Source organism: Sphaerodactylus townsendi, linkage group LG08, assembly GCF_021028975.2.
Source record: "Sphaerodactylus townsendi isolate TG3544 linkage group LG08, MPM_Stown_v2.3, whole genome shotgun sequence".
Classification (NCBI taxonomy): Eukaryota; Metazoa; Chordata; class Lepidosauria; order Squamata; family Sphaerodactylidae; genus Sphaerodactylus; species Sphaerodactylus townsendi.
In genome coordinates this window covers 63,646,186-63,666,498 of record NC_059432.1, presented here as the reverse complement: position 1 = coordinate 63,666,498, position 20,313 = coordinate 63,646,186, and the positions used below count along the sequence as shown (strand labels likewise).

Genomic DNA, 20,313 nt, shown 5'->3' with positions numbered 1-20,313 from the left:
TGCTTTTGAGAAGGATTTAGCTCCCAAATAAGGGTCATGGAGTGTCCACTATCTTATTTGGTGATGGGAAACAGGACAATGTCAATAGTCTGATATAAACTTCACTGCATGCACAAGAACTAAAATAGCGAGGAATGGTACATGAATGTGTGAAGAACAGTGCACTGAGACAAAAAAATTATCAGCATAGGAGATAAACAACTTAATTTGCAGGAAAGCAAATTAAAATTGGATACCATAAGTCCCTTCTAGAAATTCTTTGTACTCTCTTCATACTTTGCAACGTATTTCTGAATGTTGGTGCTCTTAGTGACAGCTGTGGTCCAGCCTGCCTCCTAACCTGTGACACTTTACACCTGTAGTTACCTTCTAAACACAGACATTTGTGGAGGTATTTCTGATCCTCACATTCATGAACAGCCTGCCCACAATACAACCCAAAGACTGCCTTTTTCCAAATTGTATTTGCAATCTCTTGTCCTATTGCAGTTCTCTTCTTTCTACTTGGGGAAAAGTGCATTGATAGAGTCAATGAGTACAGCAGACAGCCTCCCATGATGGCTAGACAGTTCTGAACTGAGGGCCTTCATCCTGCAGAGTGTATACCAGAATGTCACAAATAGTTTTGTAAGTGGATAATGGGCACATAAATTCAGAAATAGGAACATGAGAATCAGGCAGACTAGCTTCAAGTACTCTAAATCTCTATGGTACTCATTGTTTGCACTCATGTGTAGCTAAGGTACATGGTGCCCAAGAAGAATACAAGATGTGCATGTGTGTTTGTGCAAAGAAAAAAAGAATTGTACAAGCAATAGGAATGTGAATGGTAAAGCAGATTTCTTCAGAACTGGACTGCATTTCCTCAATGCCTAAAAGTGAGTCCTATCCATATCTATTTTCTCTTAATGAAGACGGTCCCAGGTAAGAGATAATCAATTTAATTATGAGGATTGGAAGAACTCGTACCTGTAATGAAATGAGGTCAGGTGAACAGCAAGCTTGATTATTAAGGCAGGCGGTGGGCGAACTATAGGTACTTTTCCCTTCAGAACTTAATAATTGAATAGGAGAAATCTGAATCTGCTAAAAAAATTAAAACTGCAGACAAGTTTCTTGGTTAAGAGCAGGTGGACTGTAATCTGGAGAACTGGGATTGATTCCCCACTCCTCCACGAGTGGCGGAATCTTACCTGGTGAACCAAATTTGTTTCTCCACTCCTACATTCCTACTGAGTGGCTTTGGGCTAGTCACAGGTTATTCAGAACTCTCTCAGCTCCACCTACTTCACAAGATGTCTATTGTGGGGAGAGGAGGGGAAAGGAGTTTGTAAATTGATTTGAGTCTCCTTACAGGACAGACAAGTGGGGTATAGATCCAAACTCTTCTTCCTCTTCTTGATAGCAGTTGGGGGCTGGCCATGTTCCTGTAAAGTGCTTCTCACACTCCAGTATTCAGTGCATGAATCATAGAAAAGATGGTGCAGGGAAGGGTTGAGAGGTGAAACAGAGAGACAAGCCTCCTCCTGAATTCTTACCCATCGTAGGCCCCGCTGACTATCCTCTTGTTATCAAAGCGTATGCATCTCACCAGCTCTTCATGGCCTTCTAGGACCCGTAAACATGCCCCACACTCAATGTCCCATAACCTGGGTGAAGACAAGTCAAACAATTGCCATCATGTAGTTCAAATTTTCACCTGAGAAATGGAAGTTCTTAATCAAACCTACATGACTGTTCAGTGAGGGGATGGAAGGACTTTCAAAAGCTCCCTTTCTTCTCAATCCAAACTCTAACCCAACTATTTTTCAATTCTTGCCTCTGATTCACTTCCTGCATGGTATTTTGGACTAGATGAGGGCTAACAATCCACAGGAGAATCCACACAAAACAAAGAGGTGTAGGGGCCCACACAATATGGAAGTATTAAAGCTGCCTCTTCTAGATTGGGTTACACTGTCTTTGAAGGAGAGGGTTTCACTCCCAGCCCCCACCCGCAGTTGCATCAATTTATCAGAGGACATAGACCCTGCTTTTCCCAATCATATCCGGATCGCCTCTCAGGGTGATTTATTTAAAATATTTATAGGTTCAACTTTCTCCCAGACAGTTCCGACTCAAGGAGGATCACCAGAGAGCCAGCATGATGTAGTGGTTAAGAGTGGTGGATTCTAGTCTGAAAGTTGGATTTCCCATTCCTCCACCTGAGTGACAGAGGCTTATCAGGTGAACCAGATGTGTTTCACCACTCCTACATTCCAGCTGGGTGACCTTGGGCTAGTCACAGTTCTTCAGAACTCTCTCAGCCCACCTACCTCACAAGGTGTCTATTGTGGGGACAGGAAGGGAAGTAAACCAAAGTGCTGGTCATTCTATCAAAAAATCCCCAAAACACCATGCATCTTACTAAGCGTTTCCAACATACAAGTTGTTCATAGAGATCAGAGTCCTGCATCCAAAGGAAATTAGTGCACAGAGCAGGGCCTATTGTGTGATGGCCCTACACTGGTAGAATTCTCTTTCTAACCAGCCCCTCCCCAGCTACTTTGCTGTACATCAATTTCTTCTGCAAAACTTTTCTTTTACACATTTTAATATATATTATTTTTACACTGACATAAGTGGCATTGTTCTTTGTTGCAGTTCTGCTACCTGGCACGTTATATCCCTTATTTAGTGGACTTAACTGAATTTGTTTTATTCATTACACTGAGAACTTTTAGTTGAAAAAACTCCTTAAAGAAAAATTATTGTTTTACAGTTCATGTTGTTCTTCATATTTTTTTACCGGATTTTATTTTCATATGGGGTCTGCAGCAAAGAAAGGAGGCTGCTAATGAGGTGGAAAACCACATGTTTCTGTGAAGAAAGTTTATCTGAAGAAGTTTCTGTATCTCACAAGAAGATTTTTATAACCTTCACCAACTCTCCACCCTCCTCCCCAAACAAAAACAAGCACTACCAGCATAATATGTGAAGTATATGCTGGTATATTTGGATTAAAAGTTCTGGAGAACTTGAAAGCTTGAACTCTGTTTTGAGTCATTTTGGTTGTCTTGCAAGGATTTTGTCTTTATACTGGTTTTCTTGGCATTACAATGATTTTCCTCTAGGCCAAGCTTAGCAATTTGAGGAGAGAAAACTGGATTTCTAGCTACTGCTCATTCCTGGCTAGCAACGGAATACAGGTTTAGTTCAATTCCACTTTGGAAAATTTCAGTGCTAAGCCTCTGAGATGCCTACTGTTTCATTAAACAAAAAGCACATTGTTCTTTCCAGTAAACAAAAAACCAAGTACATATTTACTTGGGGGTTCCACCATTATCATGTATTTTACTGCCAATCATTCATTTTGCCCCAACAGTGTGAGGTTCTATACAAAACATGGCTGTCATGCAGTCCCTGTCTGATGGGTTTATAATCCATATTTGATGGACATGATAGGGACTGAAGAAAAGGACACGTCGTCAAAATTTTCAGCGCCATCCCTGAGAAGCATACAGGCCAGTTTTGAATACCACCCAACCTGCTGGGATATACTGCCAACCTCTGCAAAATTCTAGCACAAGGATTTTATTCACTGTAAGCATAAAAGTAATTGTATTCCTCTTTAAATTTATTACCATATTGACATTTATATTTGCTGGTTATTGCTATGTATGGTATTGTAGTTGTTTTTATAAGCCCTGTAATGTTTAACTGTTTCCTGCTCAGATTTCTATTGATGTTTGTGTCTTCCCCATTTACCGCTCCTGTTGTTATGCAAGGACTATAGGTGAGTTTGTCTTTCTTTTTAAAAATCCAAAGAGCAAGAAGGCTTCTTGCTACAGTGGAACACCAGACCCAAGTTCACATAAATACTGGTGCTCTTATCAGCCTTTGGTTTAGTCACACCACAAAGTCAACATCACAAAGTCAACATCACAAAGCTCTGGCACTATTTACAATTCTTTTGATCTTTACAAGGCGTTAAACTGAATGCAGCTGGTGAGTGAAGGTGATAATTGGTTAATGGCTTCAACTGTCCCATCCCAATTCCCCATGTCTCTTATTTAAATTGTCTGCTGGAGCACCCTGATCTGAGTGTTTTTCATTACTCATGTTACTGCAATTACCTTCAGTAACTAGCTTTCTCTAAAGCTACACTAGTCAAACACCAGTCTCTAAAGTCCCTTAATGAAAGGATTTGTTTCTTTGGTTTGTGTCTTTATTTGGGTACTGGTGGTGTGGTACATTTGACCTTGGACCTAAAGAATTACACACAAAGAAGAGGAAAGGCGATACTATTAATTAGACCTACGTCTGCTGGCCTGACTAAAGGGATCCCCTGACCAGTTTTTAAATTCAGCAAACTCACTAAGCTTTACAACTTTGCGCTGCCAGCAGCAACTTTATCTGCTTTTTAAATTGCCCATGGCATCAACTAGAATAAGGCTGTCAACACTGGAGAGTCGAAGCTAGGAAATGGTAATGACCAATAATTGAAAGAAGCTCCTAACTGAAGCAGTGTATATGTTGGGCTAACATTTGTTTGTTGCGAGAACCAAGACAATGCAAATTGAACCTTTAATTAAGAGTATTGGTGATTATGCTGAGATCCTCCTATCTGGATTCTTGATGTTGGTCACTTCAAATTGGTCCTCTTAATGTAAATATTAACAAGAAGACCGGACGCAGAAGCAGGTTGTGGCTGTAGGGAAAAATCGTGGTCACATTACAGTAAAAGGGCCTAAGATTGGCTTGGTTCCAGCTTGCTGACATTCGACCAATTCATGTTTGTTTAGTTTTTCACTGGTATCTGTCATGCTGAAATCTATCAAGTCCCATCCAAGGGACATCATTTGAATGGCATCTCAAAAATCCTCAGTGTCTTATACGTAATGCATTAAGGTTTACACTGTTTCTAGTCAAGAGAGAGCAAGCTGATTCCACGAGTCTTGGCCACCTGTTTCAAATGGTGCCTGAGGCCAAACACCAAAAGAGAAGAGCTTAGCTGGCAAGATCCCAGCAGGATACAGTGCTGGATTAAAAGCCTTTTATTGCAAATCCAGAACTGTAAGCAGACACACAAACCAATTTAAAGGATGGTGCTAGGAAGTATCCTACACAACAGCCCACAATAAGCTCTTTCATGTACTAAGCTCTGTTGAGAAAGCAACCATTATAGCTTTTAGAATAAAAAAAAAATCAATGGCAGCTGTACTTTTAAAAGTCTAGATTAAATGAAACAATCATAAGAAATTATACTATATACCATTCTCAATTGTTTGATTCACATCTGATTGATGTGTTTGGGGCTGTTTGGTTCTTTTCAGTGATGAAAAACTGATACAATTATACAAGTGTTTCATTGCTTCTCACTCTTGTGTTGGGTCTATGGTCATTTTAAGAATGAACGGAACATGGAGCAGAATTTGGATTGCCAAGAATGTCCTGAAAGGGGTGAAGCTGCTTCTCACAGTGGTGTCTGGTGTCAGAGTTGTCCCTCAACTACTGCTTACTTTCATGCTTGAGCCTTGCAAAATATTTCAACTCCAGTAAAGCCTCAAAAGTTTAATTAAAACATAAATTAAATATTGTGGAATTCAGTGTAGTCTGAAGAGATTGTGGTTCACTGAAATTCCTAGGCACACCATTCATCCAGATACTTATAAAGCTAATCCTCAGGTTGGTCTCACAAACTGAATGGCCAAAGTAGTAAAATAGACCATACCATTCCATACTGCAGGAAAAGGAATACCTGACACTTCCCTCCCTCCCAATGTATAATGCACTCATTCAATGGCCTCTTAAGTGCATGTGGGAGGGTGGCATGCTTGCCTTCTTCCTTCCCTGGGTGGCTCCTCCTTATGTGCTGTCCTTCCTTCCCTTGCCCTCAGCCTGTTCTGGCTGGGGAGCGAATGTTTGTCACGCCAGGAACCTGGACTGGGGCTCTGGTTGCAGTTAGTGCTGGAGGTTGCCTCTGGCCCTCACAGGGATGCTAACTGGCCAGCCAGAGATGCTCATTCTCATACTTCAGCAGCTTTTGCCCAGGGAGAGGGGAAGGCTCCTATCCTCCTTGGCTGCTAGTTCCTCTCCCCTTTGTCTCTCTCTTCAGTCCTTCCTTCACTTGAGCTATCTCCCTCTTTCCTTTCCCTCTCTTTTTCCCTCCCTCTTGTTCATTCTCCCTCCTCCTTTTCTCTTGCCAACCCCACTCCTGTCTGAGCATCTGGCCTTTTATCCTCCGCTCTTCCCACTCCTGCCATCTGAGAGGCTCCTGCCAAGATTTCATTGGCCAGTGGGCTGTGTGTCAAGCCATGCCAGTCCGCTGACTGACCCTTTTGACAACGAGCCCCCCTTTCCACTCAGGCTGGGTAGGGAAGGGGCCGGAGTGGCTCATCTGCAATGCCGCTGGATCTGTACAACTTGCCCATCTCCCTCTGGGCCAATCTGCCAGCCAGCCCTCCGCCGGCCTCCTCAGAACCAGCCAACCCTCCAAATGTGCTTCCTTTGCCACCTGCCTGCAGCTGCGTCGTCTGGCCTGGTGTTTTCCCATGACTCTACCCTGGGTCTCCCGGTAAATAAGGTGGTGGTGGTGGTGGTGGAAGTCCACGGGGGCGCCTGGGAGGCCCACAAAAGCAGCAGTCGAGACTATGGTGGTGGCAAGGCCGCCCCCAGAAAATGTGTGTGTGTGTGTGTGTGTGTGTGATTGTGTGATTGTGTGTGTGATTGTGAGATGTAGGTTGGCCTAAAAAAGATGCTGAACATATCCATGCACTGCTTACCTGATTGTATTATCTGATGAACCACTCACTACAAGTCTATCTCTATACTGTAGACACGCAATGCCTCGCTTGTGGCCATTTAATGTACGCACGAACTCACAGGTGCTTGTGTTCCATACCTGAAGTAGAGACACATATATAAAAAGGAAGTGACCGATTATTACCAGTTCAGGGCTTGTATAAGAAAGACATATATTGAAGATTTTGCCATAAACCTCCAAAATTTGCACCTTTATAGTTCTATCGCCTGATGCTGATACAATATACTTGTCATCAAAGTCTACAACGTTGACAGCTGCTCTGTGTCCAACCAACACTCTGCGAAGGGTGATGTCTGTTGGGGAGGCCATGTCCCACACAGCGATAGAACGATCTTTGGAGCAAGTCACCATCATGCCGTTATTAAAGCGCAAGTGCAGTACTGCTTCACAGTGGTGGATCAGGGTGTTCAGCATCTCACCTGTATTCACATCCCACACTCTGTAGTCGAGATAAAGGGGAAAAAGAGGGATGGAGAGGAGTCATTTTGTAGTGAGCAGGGTCCACCAATACTTGAGTACATTATGAGAGGAAAAATGTGATTTTACCATAGAAGCATGCCTTTCCAGCCATCTTTACACCTGCTAAATTAGCAGCTTATACAGCAAGTCTGATATGAAAAAAAAGCTTTTCACCAATATCCTTATTCCACCTGCCAGCAATTCTGTGAAGCAAGGAATCTTATTCATATTTTATAGATAGGGTGAAACGAAGATAGGGTGAAATGTGCTCAAGGTGAATTGTGGCTCAAGTGGTATTTTAATCCAGGTCCAAGTTGAACAGCATGACCTGGACTTCTGTGCTTATTCAACAGAGCTACAGAGTCTCAGAAGCAAAAATATCATACAGCTTATTTAGCAATGTGGAAGGTGCAAGATGAATGTTGGGGGAATCTTCTGCTACAGGAGGTGTGTCTGTGCTTGTGGGCATAGAACCACAGAGTTGGAAGAGGCAATACATATCCCCTGCTCAATTCAGGATCAGCCTAGAACATCCCAGACAAGTGTTTGTCCAGCAGTTGCTTAAAGATTGCCAGTGAAGGGGAGCTCATGACCTCTCTAGGCAGCTGATTCCACAGTTGCACAGCTCTTACTGGTAAATGTTTTTTCCTAATATCTAGTTGGACCTTTCACCCCATAATTTATACCCATTATTGTGAGTCCTATCCTCTTCTGCCAACAGAAGAAGCCCCCTGCACTCCTCTAAGTGACAGCCCTTCAAAAAGTTAAAGCGAGCCATCATGTTCCCCCTCAATCTCCTCTTCACAAGACTAAACATTCCCAAGTCTCTCAGATTTTTACCATTTCTGCTCTAGAATTTGGATTCCAAAGATCTTCCTTTTAGTTGTGCTTGCTAGAAAAGGATATGGTCAAAATGTACAGAAGTCCTGTATTGTAGATAGCTCACCATCCTCTGAGGTCTTTAATCCTTAGCTCCTTCAACAAAGACTCTTTGGCAAATGTTCAGGGCTGGCTCTACCAGGAGAAAAACAGGGGGTGGGGTAGAACCCTCCTGCACCTCTTGGTCCAAGCCATCTCTGCTTCTGTTACAAACATTTTCATCATTGCTTTCATCTAAAATACTTATTTCCCATTCCAGATTTTTGGATGGGGGTGGAATGGGCTTGGAAATGGTGCCCACCCCACCAGCATAAGGGGTGTCTATGCTTGTGGGGAGACCAAACATGTTGGCGGGTGGGTGGCACACAGCTGTGCGGTGCCCAAACCCAGAAGTGCCCATTGCTCAGAGGCTACAACAGCTTCTGGGAGCATGCCAGCACAGCAGGGGGAGGACCAGGGGCATTCCTAGGAATGGAGCTCACTTTAGTTGGCTTCCACCAGGCTTTCAGCCTGGAAACTCCCCAGCACTGCCCTCTGAATTACACCACGAAAACTCATGGCATAAGTTATTTGTTCCAATAGAGCTTTTCCAGGTGGGAGAGATGTTTCTTCTCCCTCATGTTTGCTGTGCTGCCCAGAGCTCCACTGGAGGAGGCACTGCACCATCTCCCCTGCACTGACCCCAGCTGCAGCGGAGTCCCCCATCCCTCCCCCCACCCACCAGTCTTCCTTAAAAACAATAAGGCAAGCAAAGTATGCTGTACAGGGCTTCCAAAAAGACTTCTTCCTTTTGCAATAGTTTGGCCAAAGCAACCATGACAACTGGCAGTATTACCTATTCTGAATTCTCGTGAGAAGGAGGAATCCTGTGCAAGTTGGGGAAGCAGGCCTTATCACAGTGTTTTTAAGGGCCTTTCCCCACTTACCTTAAGCCCCGCGCTACTTGAGGAGAGTAGCGCGGGGTCCCCCGGCACTCCCCACGAGAGGGGCGGCAACAGCACAGCTGCCCCGACGCTGCTGCTGTCGCGCGCCCTCAGCGCGCGGCATCCCTGGCGTTCTTGCAAAGGGCATCTTTTGATGATCCCGCGCAGAGCACGGGGTCGTGGGGATGCACGGGCACACGCCAGGGATGCCGCGCGCTGAGAGCAGCGTGCGGTATAGGGGGGATCATGCTGAGTGGGGAAACACCCTAAGACTGGGAAGTAAAAACAAAACAAGGAAGACCAGCTCTGGCTCCTGGCTGGCAGCAGAGGAGGGTGGGATGATAGTTGTGGTCAATAGGAATTATTGAGCCAGCACAGCACATTTCATTTCATCTTTTTGCTCTCTACTAATTTTGTGCAAGATCCCTGCCTTTTATTCCTAATTTTGTGCAAGATCCCTGACTTTTATTCCTTCTACCTCTCTTACACCCTCCCCATGTTAGAACATAAGCCTGGAAACTTTTTAGGTATTTTTTTAATAATGGCACCCAGGATTTGAAATATTTCTTTAATCCTGCACGAGTCTGGGACATAAAAACGAAGTAATGAACACAATTTAGAAATCTATCACATTTTTATCCCAGCTTTCCTTAAAAGAGTTCAGAGTTGCATACATTGTCTTTTCGTCCTCCACTGAATGTAATTTTTTTTAATGCATTGCTAAATTATGACAAGGCCTAATGGGATTTTTAAGCACACAGAATCTATATACTCAAGGCAGCATGCTAGCAAATACATCTTTATTCAAAGGCAGTTTATACACGTGTTGCTAACCCTGAAATTTAGAACTGACACTGTTGACTGAAGACTTACTCCTATGAAAGCTTGGGGGAAACAAGCAGTATTCCTTTCCTTTTATTAATTTATTCAGATATGTATACCCTGTTTTTCCTCCACAATGGGAACCTGAAGTGGTCATCAGTAACTTTCTCGCTGTCTCCAATGTATCCTCATAATAGCTCTGTGAGGTAGGCAAGTTTGTAAAACCCTGGCTGGTCCAAGGTGGCCTGGCAATCTTCTACATATGGTAGAATAAACATTTGAACCTGGGCTTTCCAGATCTGACACTCTAACCTCTGTAACCCACTGGCTTTGCGTGTCTTCAATCTCCTCAGCCTTGAGAGGGAAATTTGACTAGGTCTTAGGGAACGATCCCTTCCCCGCCCCTACTTCCAGGTAGCTGCTGTAGCCAATGCCTATGTAGCCTAAAGTTAAAACTCAATTCAGTGAGGAATGTGCTAGGTAGTGGTAAACCATTAATAATTTTCACTGAGCAACTTCCGCCCATTTTTAATGTGGGGATAATACCACTAGCCAGTCTGAAGATGCCACAAAAAGTAACAGGGAGAGAAGGTTGCACAGAAAACACTGAATGACTTATCTCAGATCCAGATGTGCATACCTGACGGTGGAATCTGATGATCCAGTGATGATCACCCGCTCATCGTACTGAAGGCAAAGGACTGATCCTGTGTGCCCAGTCAGAATCCGCTTGCATTCTAGTGTATTCTTGTCCCAAATCTACAAGGGAAAAGGGAATGGTTTTGTATTGCCGGTCTGGCTCTTTTGTTTTCTACAACACAGCATTTTATCTACTAAGGCGAACAGAACTTCTAAGTGGCATGCAATGCACTTTGTATTCCACAGGCACTTTGCAGCAATATAAACTATCCTTAATATCTCTGTTTTTAATATGAACATAGTCTTTACCCTTCCCATTGGGGAACAGGAAGACTTTAATTACTGAAGGACCAATAACACAGCTAGCAATGAACAATGTGCAAGAAAATGAAGCAGATAATATAGATTTATCCTTCTTTGGGAAAGAGGGAGGAAACCTATGCAGTTCACAATCATACTTGACTGGGCGAGAGCATACAGTTTGTAAGCAAAGCCCTGAAGTAAAGGACGGCCCTCACCCTGTCTCTCTCCTGCTTTGCGGCTCCCTAAATGAAATCACAGCTATTTTCTTTCTATGACTAGATTCCCCCTTGCCCCTCCCCACTGCCTGCTGGGGAGCTCTCACCTTGATAGTATTGTCTCGGAGACCACTCACTATCTTCTGATCATCATATTGTAAACAATAGACCCCTTTGCTCGTTTCACTCCGGCAGTGGATTCGCTGTAAACTGTGCCTTCCGCACCGCCAGTTTGATTCTATCGTCTGGGGAAGAGAGAAACAATTATAAAGTGTGGAACAATCATCACAGAAATTTTGCAACAATAAAGCCTGCTAGACTCCAGGGACTACAGATGCAGCATTAATCCTGAAGCCATTTATTATTAGGTAGTCCCTGAGCTTGCCAGAAGTGGGACAGTCTCTTCTCTTCCTCCCTCACAATCTGTACCAACCATAGCAACGCAAATCCTAAAGAGATTTCAAGACATTTTCAGGAAGGCAAAAGTATCTATTCCAGAGACCTTCAACATAGAAAGCAAGCTTATGTAAGGATACTCAGCTAGTTGTCAGTGAGGTGTGATTTCTTCTGAGATTGGACTTCTACACAGTAAATGGGTCAAAAAACATCATGCAAATTCACCCTTCTCCCCTTTATCACCCTGGTGCTGATTGTCAATCTCTGAAGTCCATTAGTGGACAATTTCTGCTCCCTTCGCTTCCAGGTCTTTTATGTTCTCTAAATATATGTTTGTCTGGCCTTACTTCACTCCCTTTCCTTGGAACAAGCTCCTTCAGCATTAAGGGCAGCAAAGGCGCTGACAAATAAATTGTCTTGATTTTGTCTTAGCTACTCTAGGGAAAGCTTTGGTATGGGAAGATTCACTGTGATGACGTTTCAAAACCACTGATCAAGAGTTAGACACTATGAGATACTGCTTCTGTGGGAAAGTTGTCATATTTAATGCATTGTAAGCACTGAAGTGGAAACAGAGATAACCTGGAAGTTGAATGCTCATGATTTATAGTGCATTTGAATTGTAATTGTGAAAATAAGATTGTACCAGGTGATATATCTTCAATTTTATGCGAATTTGTAGACAGACAGGGTAACCTATCACCAAATGTCTGAGCACTGTTCACCGACAATAAAAGGGAGACCAACTATAAATGCGTCTCGCGTATGACATTAGTCTTAAGGGACAGTTCATAAGGGATGATTTGTAACACAGATATGGCTTCTTTGAACATGCAGTAGGAAGGCACAACTGGCTGTGATATTTGTGTGGGAATTTGTTGTGAATTAAGCAACTCTAAGGAACACTGGTACAAGTATAGCCATCCCACTCAAGCAGACTGGCCCCAACATTTCCTTTTCTGTCTCTTACCTCAATATCCTGTATAATTTTGGGGTAAAGTGCTCTGTAGAAGGAGTTTGGTGGGGATATTCCATCAAGTGGCCTGTTTTTAAATAGATACTGCCCCCTAAAAAAAGAAAACAAAATAAGCAGCACAGATTACTCAGCTGTCTGATCTGTTTATTCTGTGCAAAGATTTTGGAGACATTAAGCGGGAAATCTTCCACACCCTTCAACAGACAATAAATACTACTGTCTTTGGACAGATGGCAGATTCATAGACTAGGAATCACCTAAGTCAGAGGTGTGCAACTCTGGTGCTTCAGATGCTGATGGACTACCATTCCTATCAGCCCTTGGGGCTGATGGGAATGGTAGTCCATGAACATCTGAACATCTGAAGCGCCAGAGTTGGACACCCCTGACCTAAATGTAGCTACTGAGCCCCCCCCCCCCCACTTCATATTTTAAAGGAACATGGTGGACCTTTGCAAGTGAAAATGGGGAAGGCGGTGTGAGGGTTCCAAACTGATAGCAACAGGAGAAAAAGCCAGCAAGTCCCAACAATGTGATTGTTCCAAAAAAAAAAAAAAAGGCTAGGCTATTAGCAGTGCATTTTATTCCTGCTTCTAATAAACATTACAGGATCCTTCCTCAACTTAGCCTTGATGTGAAATCCACTTATCTCCTGCCAGATTTTTGTCACAGAAAAGGGGGGGGGCATCAACAACACAAAACCCATCAGCAAACTGCAATCGCTTCCTGCTGTGCAACAAAACATTTTTAATTCCACATCCTAAAGTTAAGGAGCCACCGAACACCGTGCCGAAGCTAGTAAATCCCACCATGGGCGTACTAACCACCCTTCAGCCTGGCAATGTGCCTTATGAAGCGGAGATGGGCACAAATGCCTCAGAGTGTAATCCTGGCACCTGAGGCATGGCATTTAGCCTAGGCGAGCTCTTGGCTCTTCTGTCTGCTGCTGCTGCACTACAACCATACATAATGACTGCTTTTTCTCTATGCATCTTTCCCTTATGTTGGGATTATTTTGAGGAGCATCAGTATGAATGCTGCCTTGAGCATAAGGGACTCTGGGCATGGGCAGGTTGAGGCTCAGGATTCTTCACAACCCCTTGCCCCAAACAAAGGCCTGACTCTTTGCATGGTTATGCCCAACTCAAACCAGAGTAAAAATATTATAATTTGTTCCAAAATGTGGATTTGGATAACATTTTTTACAATGGAGAAGTTCTGTCACTATCACACTTTCACCAAGTGGCTCCATTCCGAGGTGCAACTCAGCACTGTATCTCCCAACCTCATAACAACAGTTCCCTTCATCTCACTATGGTGTGATGAGAGAGGGGGCCGAGGGGGAAGTTACAGGAATGTCTTCTGGCAGTTATTCAGCAAAATCACGAGTTCCCTATTTCTGTAAAGAACCAACATTATACAGCAAAGAACTGACATTCCCAATGATTTATTACCATCATGTTTATAAGTTATACTCAGGTATTCTTGCACTTGGGGTTTTGTTCTCTCTTTTATACTCACAACAACCCTGTAAGGCAGGTTAGGGTTGACGGTATGTGACTGACCCAAGGTCACTCAAAAAGCTTCCATGGTAGAGTAGGGATTCAGACTAGGTCTCTCAGATCCTATACTCTGACACACTAACCCAGGGGTGGCTGATTTACGGTGATCCAGATGTTCACAGACTAAAATTCCCATCAGCCCCTACCAGCATGGCCAATTGGTGGGAACAAAATGGCCATGATGGCAGGGGCTGATGGGAATTGTAGTCCATGAACATCTGGATCACCATAGGTTGGCCACCCCTACTCTAACCTGTACAGCATACTGGGTCTTGTATTACTAAATTAATTTGGGTTTTTTGGTGCTGGGAAGAACGACGGAGCACAACATAGTAGGATAACTGCATATTAGGATATTTACAAATTCTTTTGTAACTGAAATAAATTGGATTGGTGACCCATAAATTAATTAAACTAATAATTAAAATTATGATGACAGAAAAGACATATTTTTAAATATTAAATTTCTGCCTGGGGGGAGGAGAGGAATAAACTGAAAATAACAGCCTCTAAGATTTAAAACCTTCCAATATGGTCTTGAAAAACCTGGTCCCTCATTGTGCATGTAGCTCAGCATCCCGCTGTAATTATGCTACTCCACCCACTACAGTCTGACACAGATACAGAGATGCTCCTGTGATTTGTCCCCAGTGAAAATCAGACAGCTCTAATACTGAACTGCTGTCCAAGAATGTATCAGCAAGACTTGCGTTTTTCTACAGTTGTGCCCACCATTTTCTTTCCCATGGTACTGAGCAGGAAGAAAATGGGAAGCACAACTGTAGAAAAAGACAAGTCTTGCTGATAGCCATCCGAGGCGATATAAATGGTCTTTTATTGAAGTTCTGTGTTTAACAGTGCAGAGAATAATGATTTTGATCAAGGCGGCACTTAAATAAGATCCTCAAATGCCAAAAGAGAATCTGGACTTTTTAAAAATGTGGAAACACACTTTAACTTCTGCTGAGGAACACACGACTGAACTTGGATCTTTTAGTGGAAACACACATAACTGGGTCCGTATTGTTTAACTACAGAAAACAATACTTAGGTGCAGATATAACTGTATAAGTACTTACAAATAAAACAAAAACCCACAACAGGTCATTGGGAAAGGTTAAGGAATTACAATGGCACAAGAACACTACTACTCTAAAAATGAAGAAGTATGGCCTAATCCAGATTTTTGTACTGGATTTTGCAATACTCCTCAGTAGTCACTACTGCAACCTTTCAAATGTAACCCAGTACAGATATTTAATGGGGATGATTATGGGACATTAAGTGGTCACTCTTCTGCAAAGTCTAGCCACTTTTAAGTTGGTGGCAGACATTACTCCAATATGTAACACAAGATGACCTCACAATGTAGCCAGGCTGCCACCCAAACTGGAGGTCAACAACAATTTCAAAATCAACGCCACGGTATGTAATGCTACTGGAGCTCAAAGGTTGGTGTTTGAAAGAAAACTGACTATCCTTTACTTCAGGTTTGGGGCTGCAGCAAGCAGTGATGTGTCACGGTTCAAATGTAAGGACTTAATTATGGCTTGGCCATTGCAGAGATCAGCCCAGGGAATCCCTCAAGCTTGTGTGCACCTTCTTCATCCTTGTTTGGAGGGAAGAAAGCAAACAGTAATTTGTGGATGTAACACATCCATGGATTGGCACAGATTTGGAAGTCTTTCATTAAGTGCACAAGAGGGGAAGAAACAGAGTGAGGCAGAGCAAAAATCCAAGGATTCCACAAGTTGTTCCCCTATATCTGACCCATGCTGAGTTTCAATTGCTCAACGCTGCCCTGAAACAGGTACTTTGAATAGTCAATATTAGAAAAAGAGTTGTCATTTAGATCTTAAAAAATCTAAAAACATTTCATGAGCATTATTTTTCTGGATGCCCTGCTAAACTACAGCATACAGTTAGCGTCCAACCTCTTAATAGAATTTGCACTTGCATGTTTGTGATTTTATTTTTTTAATAGCAGCTACAATTCCTTAGCTGTCACTTTTGTCTCATTTATGAAAAATTCATATCCAGTTTTCTCACAGACAATGTACAAAGGAGGCCACTTGGATGGAAAATTATGTATTAAGGAGATTACCCTAGAGAGGGAAGCATCTAATGAAATGTTAACAGAGCTTCTCTAGACTTGGGCAAATCCTGCCTAATGGGAAGACTGCTCCATTTGATTAACTAATTTATCTGTGTTTTGGTGTGGCTAGCCTCAGTGGTCGGTATTCTGAGCTCGATAACTGCAGATTAAACTGATCTCTAATTGCAAAAATATGCTGAAGAAAACAAAGTGATCTGCTGTATATGTAACATGAGAAAAGGCACCTGCCTTTCCATTCAAAAAAGGAGACTAATTCTTGTTAACTTTAAGCAGGAGAATATCTTAATAATAGGAAGGAAAGGTACTATACACAACCGACCTCTCAAGAAATGAAGGAAGCTGCTGCATCTTATCTGGAGGAATTTGGGGTGGGTGCTTGCTGGAGTGGCTGTTTTTCAACCAAATAACATCAACATTGCAGGGGAGCTAGTGCTGCTTATCCACTAAAGGCCAATGCTTCAAGGAATGTGGACCAAGGAGTCTACTTCTGTGGGCCCCTGAAAAAGCACCCCTACATCGTGCTTACACAGATGAAGACTGGGAGGAGGAGAAAATGGCCTCACCCCCACAAAGAATGGAGGGAAAGTAAAAAAGCCAGCCAGACCTGTAGCACTGCTGGGAGACTTGTGCTGGCTGGGAGCCACCTTCCAGTGGCTGAGAAACTTTTTAAAGGGGAGGGGGGGGGAGGAGTAGGCATGGGTTCCTCAAAATTCCAGCCCCAGATATTCCTGAATATTTCGAAAAATATATTGGACTTAGACACTAGTCTTCCTAACATATATATATCCAAGCACACATCTCTTCTCTCACACTTCAGGTAATGTAAATCATCAAACTGAAGGCCGTGCTATTAATAGAAACTTTCTTTGAAACAATTGCACTGACACCTATTTACTTTATAAAGCAAGGAAAAAGTTGCCTTTCAGATGTCCTCACCATCCTCTCCGCTCTGCCAAACCCCTCCAAAGTGAGTCTGTCCGGACCATTCTCTCAATCAGCTTCTTCCACAACATGCCGTCTGACGTCACCCGATACCACTCCTTACACACCAGCTCAACAGCACACAACGACTTGGCATCCAGGTATGATAAGATATTCTCAGCAATGTGATCCAGGCCTCGGGCTGAAAGAAAAAGTTAAGACAGGCTGCCATTTCAGGGGGAGTTCACCAAGAGAACATGTCTGGCAAGGAATTTGCACTTGCATGTTTGTTAGTAGGAGAAAGAACTGGGGTGATTGGGCAGAATTCAGTCTCTTGTGAAGTTCAGAAAGGCACAGCTTCTTTTAGATAAGAAATAACAGAGCATTAGAGATTACAAACGATCCAACAACTTGGTCTGATCTATTTCTGCGGATTTTAGCACTAAGAGGATGTTCTGTGGAAGTCTTTTCTTACTTGAGGATACAGCCCACCCCCCAACCCCCCGCAAATCTTGCTATATTAGCCCATTTCTCATTCTGCTGCTACAGCTGTTCTTGTATTCCAAAAGAATACAGGAGCTTTTTGATGCAATGACGAATAGAATACATATATTTTCCTAATGTGCAGCCTGAAGGGAATTGGTACCTGAAAACAGTATTTGGGTGTGCGTATATGCACAGATGTGCAGTGAGACTGCCTGTACACAAACACACACAGAGAGAGAGAGAGAGAGCGAGCAAAAAAAGCAGTTTTACTGGTGCTGTTTATTTTGTCAGATAGAGGAAAACATGCAACGAACACTGCAAATAGAAAACATTTGCCAGCCTAGTAATTAGAACAGACTGAGAGAGTATCTCACAAATGTTTGGAAGGAAGGCGACAGTCAGCTAACATATAAGGGCACTGCAGCAATAAGATGGTTAATACCTCACAAGCAGATGTGCGATAGGAATGTGTTGAACGGGTTTACCATGGGCTGTTCAAACTGGATGGATTCCTTCATTTAACTCACTACTTTTCACTCAAGCCTAATCATGCAGAGGCCTCAGAATAGCAGGCCTATAAAATAAAACGGTTTCACTAATAAAGCTTCACTCGACTACTGTTGTAGTGTGTCAGAGACAGAGGTAGTTGAGAAAATATTTTTCTTTTGACAGCAGCATTTTGACAGACACCTAAACAGGCACATGTTGTGTTAAACAGGGAAGCAGGAAGCTTTACTAAGGTTACAAAATACAAGAATTTTTTAAAAATTGCATCAGATGGTTGCAGAGAATCTTGGAAGCATTTGTATTAATGTAGCTACTGTGTTGGCATTGTAGGGAGGCATTTCTGCAGCCATGAATGTAACTCTGCCCTGAACCTAACATAGGGGAGAGAGATTCAAATATAAAATGTCTAATTTAGAGGCGGAAGTTGCCTAAGTGAGAGCAAGAAGACAGGATATAATGGAGGAAGTCTCAATATCCCAGTCATAGACCTGATTCTACTTATAACAAGGTGAGAAGAGATCATCCAAGTGGAGATCTTTATGACATGGGAAGCACTGGATTCCCAAGACTTGAAGTTAACTACACTCACATACACTCTGTCATATTATAGTACACATGATTCATAAATGACCCTTAGTAATCTGGAATGCACACTGGGCACAGGAAGCCAGCAATATACCTTTGCAAGATTTAGAGAAGAGGACAGGTTTGAAGTGTAATATAGCAGTGAGCGTCAAACTGTGTCTAAGGAGACCCAGGATGAAATCTCCACTGAGCCATGAAGCAACCCTGGGCCAGTTGTTCACTTACAGTCTAACCTACCTTGGCTTGTTTTGAGGCTAAAATAAAGGAAAGGGATACCATGTGGATCACCTTAAGTTCCTTAGGAAAAAGACTGGGACACAAATATAGTAAACAGATTAGTTTCAAACTAAAGAGATGCTGCTGCAAACAATAGGGAGATCATCAGTGGGAACAGTGGATAATTCAGAGGTTGTTGTGGTGTCTAGTAGACATGAGCTAACATGTCTACTACACATGAGCAGGAAAATGAGGTGAGTGGGTCATAATTTGGAATGATTCCTTAAGATAAAAGCTCCTTTCAAATTAAAATTCAGTGCGGCAGAAGAAAAAATTTCTGCTCTTCTTTGCTTGTTGTGCTGGTTTGTAGGGAGAGTTTTATGCAAAGAAACATTCAAAACTGGGACCCACAACTTGTATTCTGAAGTGGTGCGTTCTACAGCATGGGAGCTCTGCTACCTCGTTCTCACTTCATTCTCTTGCATGTATAAACCTGGCCTTGGGTATTCTAAGTGGGCAAATGATTGTCCAATCTAGTTGCAAGGCTACTTTAGCTGTTTGATCAAATTCATCCTTGCCCAATTTCACTTGGGAAAGGGGCAAGCATGCCACATTAGCATTACAGGCAACTTTTCTTGGTTCCGAGGAAAAATCTACCGAACATCCGCAGAGATGAAGTGCTCTTTTTCTTGCTCTTGTTACAGCTGACCCAAAGACTAAGAACCATTTGTCAGTGGCAGAAGCAGCGTATAGGAAGCAGCAAATGCATTTTGGGCTGACTGAGGTCACATGCCTACACTTAAGCAGAGAGACGCACATTGAAGTCTGTCAGATGATTCTTATGAGGACTAATGCAGGACTTCATGTACCCGATCTCTGCCACTGATGGTAGACAAGCAAAGAACCCCATAATGAGCTTCTCATACATGAAAGTGGCGTACACAGCATGGCTGTTCATTTCTTCCATGGTCACTGGAAAAATGTATTATGAATAACCTTTTAAAAAATGTGACTTTTATTTTCCCGCTCTGATTTTAAAGAATGTCTGTACAGCAGTTCTTGAAATGTAAGAAAATGGTGAGAAGCCTAAAAATTGAAATACCTGTATATACTTGTGTATAAGTCGACCCGCATATAAGTCGAGGCACCTAATTTTACCACAAAAAACTGGGAAAACTTATTGACTCACATATAAGTCAAGGGTGAGAAATGCAGCAGCTACTGGTAAATTTCAAAAATAAAAATAGATACCAATAAAATTACATTAATTGAGGCATCAGTAGGTTAAATGTTTTTGAATATTTATTTCAAAGAAAAACAGTAAACTAGCTCTGTAAGTGGAAAAGGGAGTCAACAAAAACAATATGGTCTCAACAATAACTTTAAAAGTACAAAAACCTTAGCTCAACCAGCAACCAAACTAAAACACAAGAGTTAAAATCCTTCAAAACTGGATTTTTGGTCAGGGGAGGAATGTTTATGTTAGCAGTACCAACATTTCAG

At 42.5% G+C, this 20,313-nt stretch overlaps 1 protein-coding gene across 5 annotated transcripts in view; it reads right to left on the bottom strand.

Annotated features, from left to right (window-relative positions):
* BTRC (beta-transducin repeat containing E3 ubiquitin protein ligase) overlaps nucleotides 1-20,313 on the bottom strand; it is a 153,740-nt gene that overhangs the window by 8,238 nt on the left and 125,189 nt on the right. For all 5 annotated transcript variants that reach the window (XM_048505358.1, XM_048505361.1, XM_048505360.1 and 2 more), the window contains 7 exons: nucleotides 17,032-17,218; nucleotides 12,412-12,508; nucleotides 11,153-11,290; nucleotides 10,529-10,647; nucleotides 6,995-7,244; nucleotides 6,765-6,883; nucleotides 1,539-1,649 (listed from right to left, as the gene is read on the bottom strand). In XM_048505358.1, the coding sequence (XP_048361315.1) occupies nucleotides 1,539-1,649; nucleotides 6,765-6,883; nucleotides 6,995-7,244; nucleotides 10,529-10,647; nucleotides 11,153-11,290; nucleotides 12,412-12,508; nucleotides 17,032-17,218 (1,021 nt within the window). The remainder of the gene's footprint in view (nucleotides 1-1,538; nucleotides 1,650-6,764; nucleotides 6,884-6,994; nucleotides 7,245-10,528; nucleotides 10,648-11,152; nucleotides 11,291-12,411; nucleotides 12,509-17,031; nucleotides 17,219-20,313) is intronic.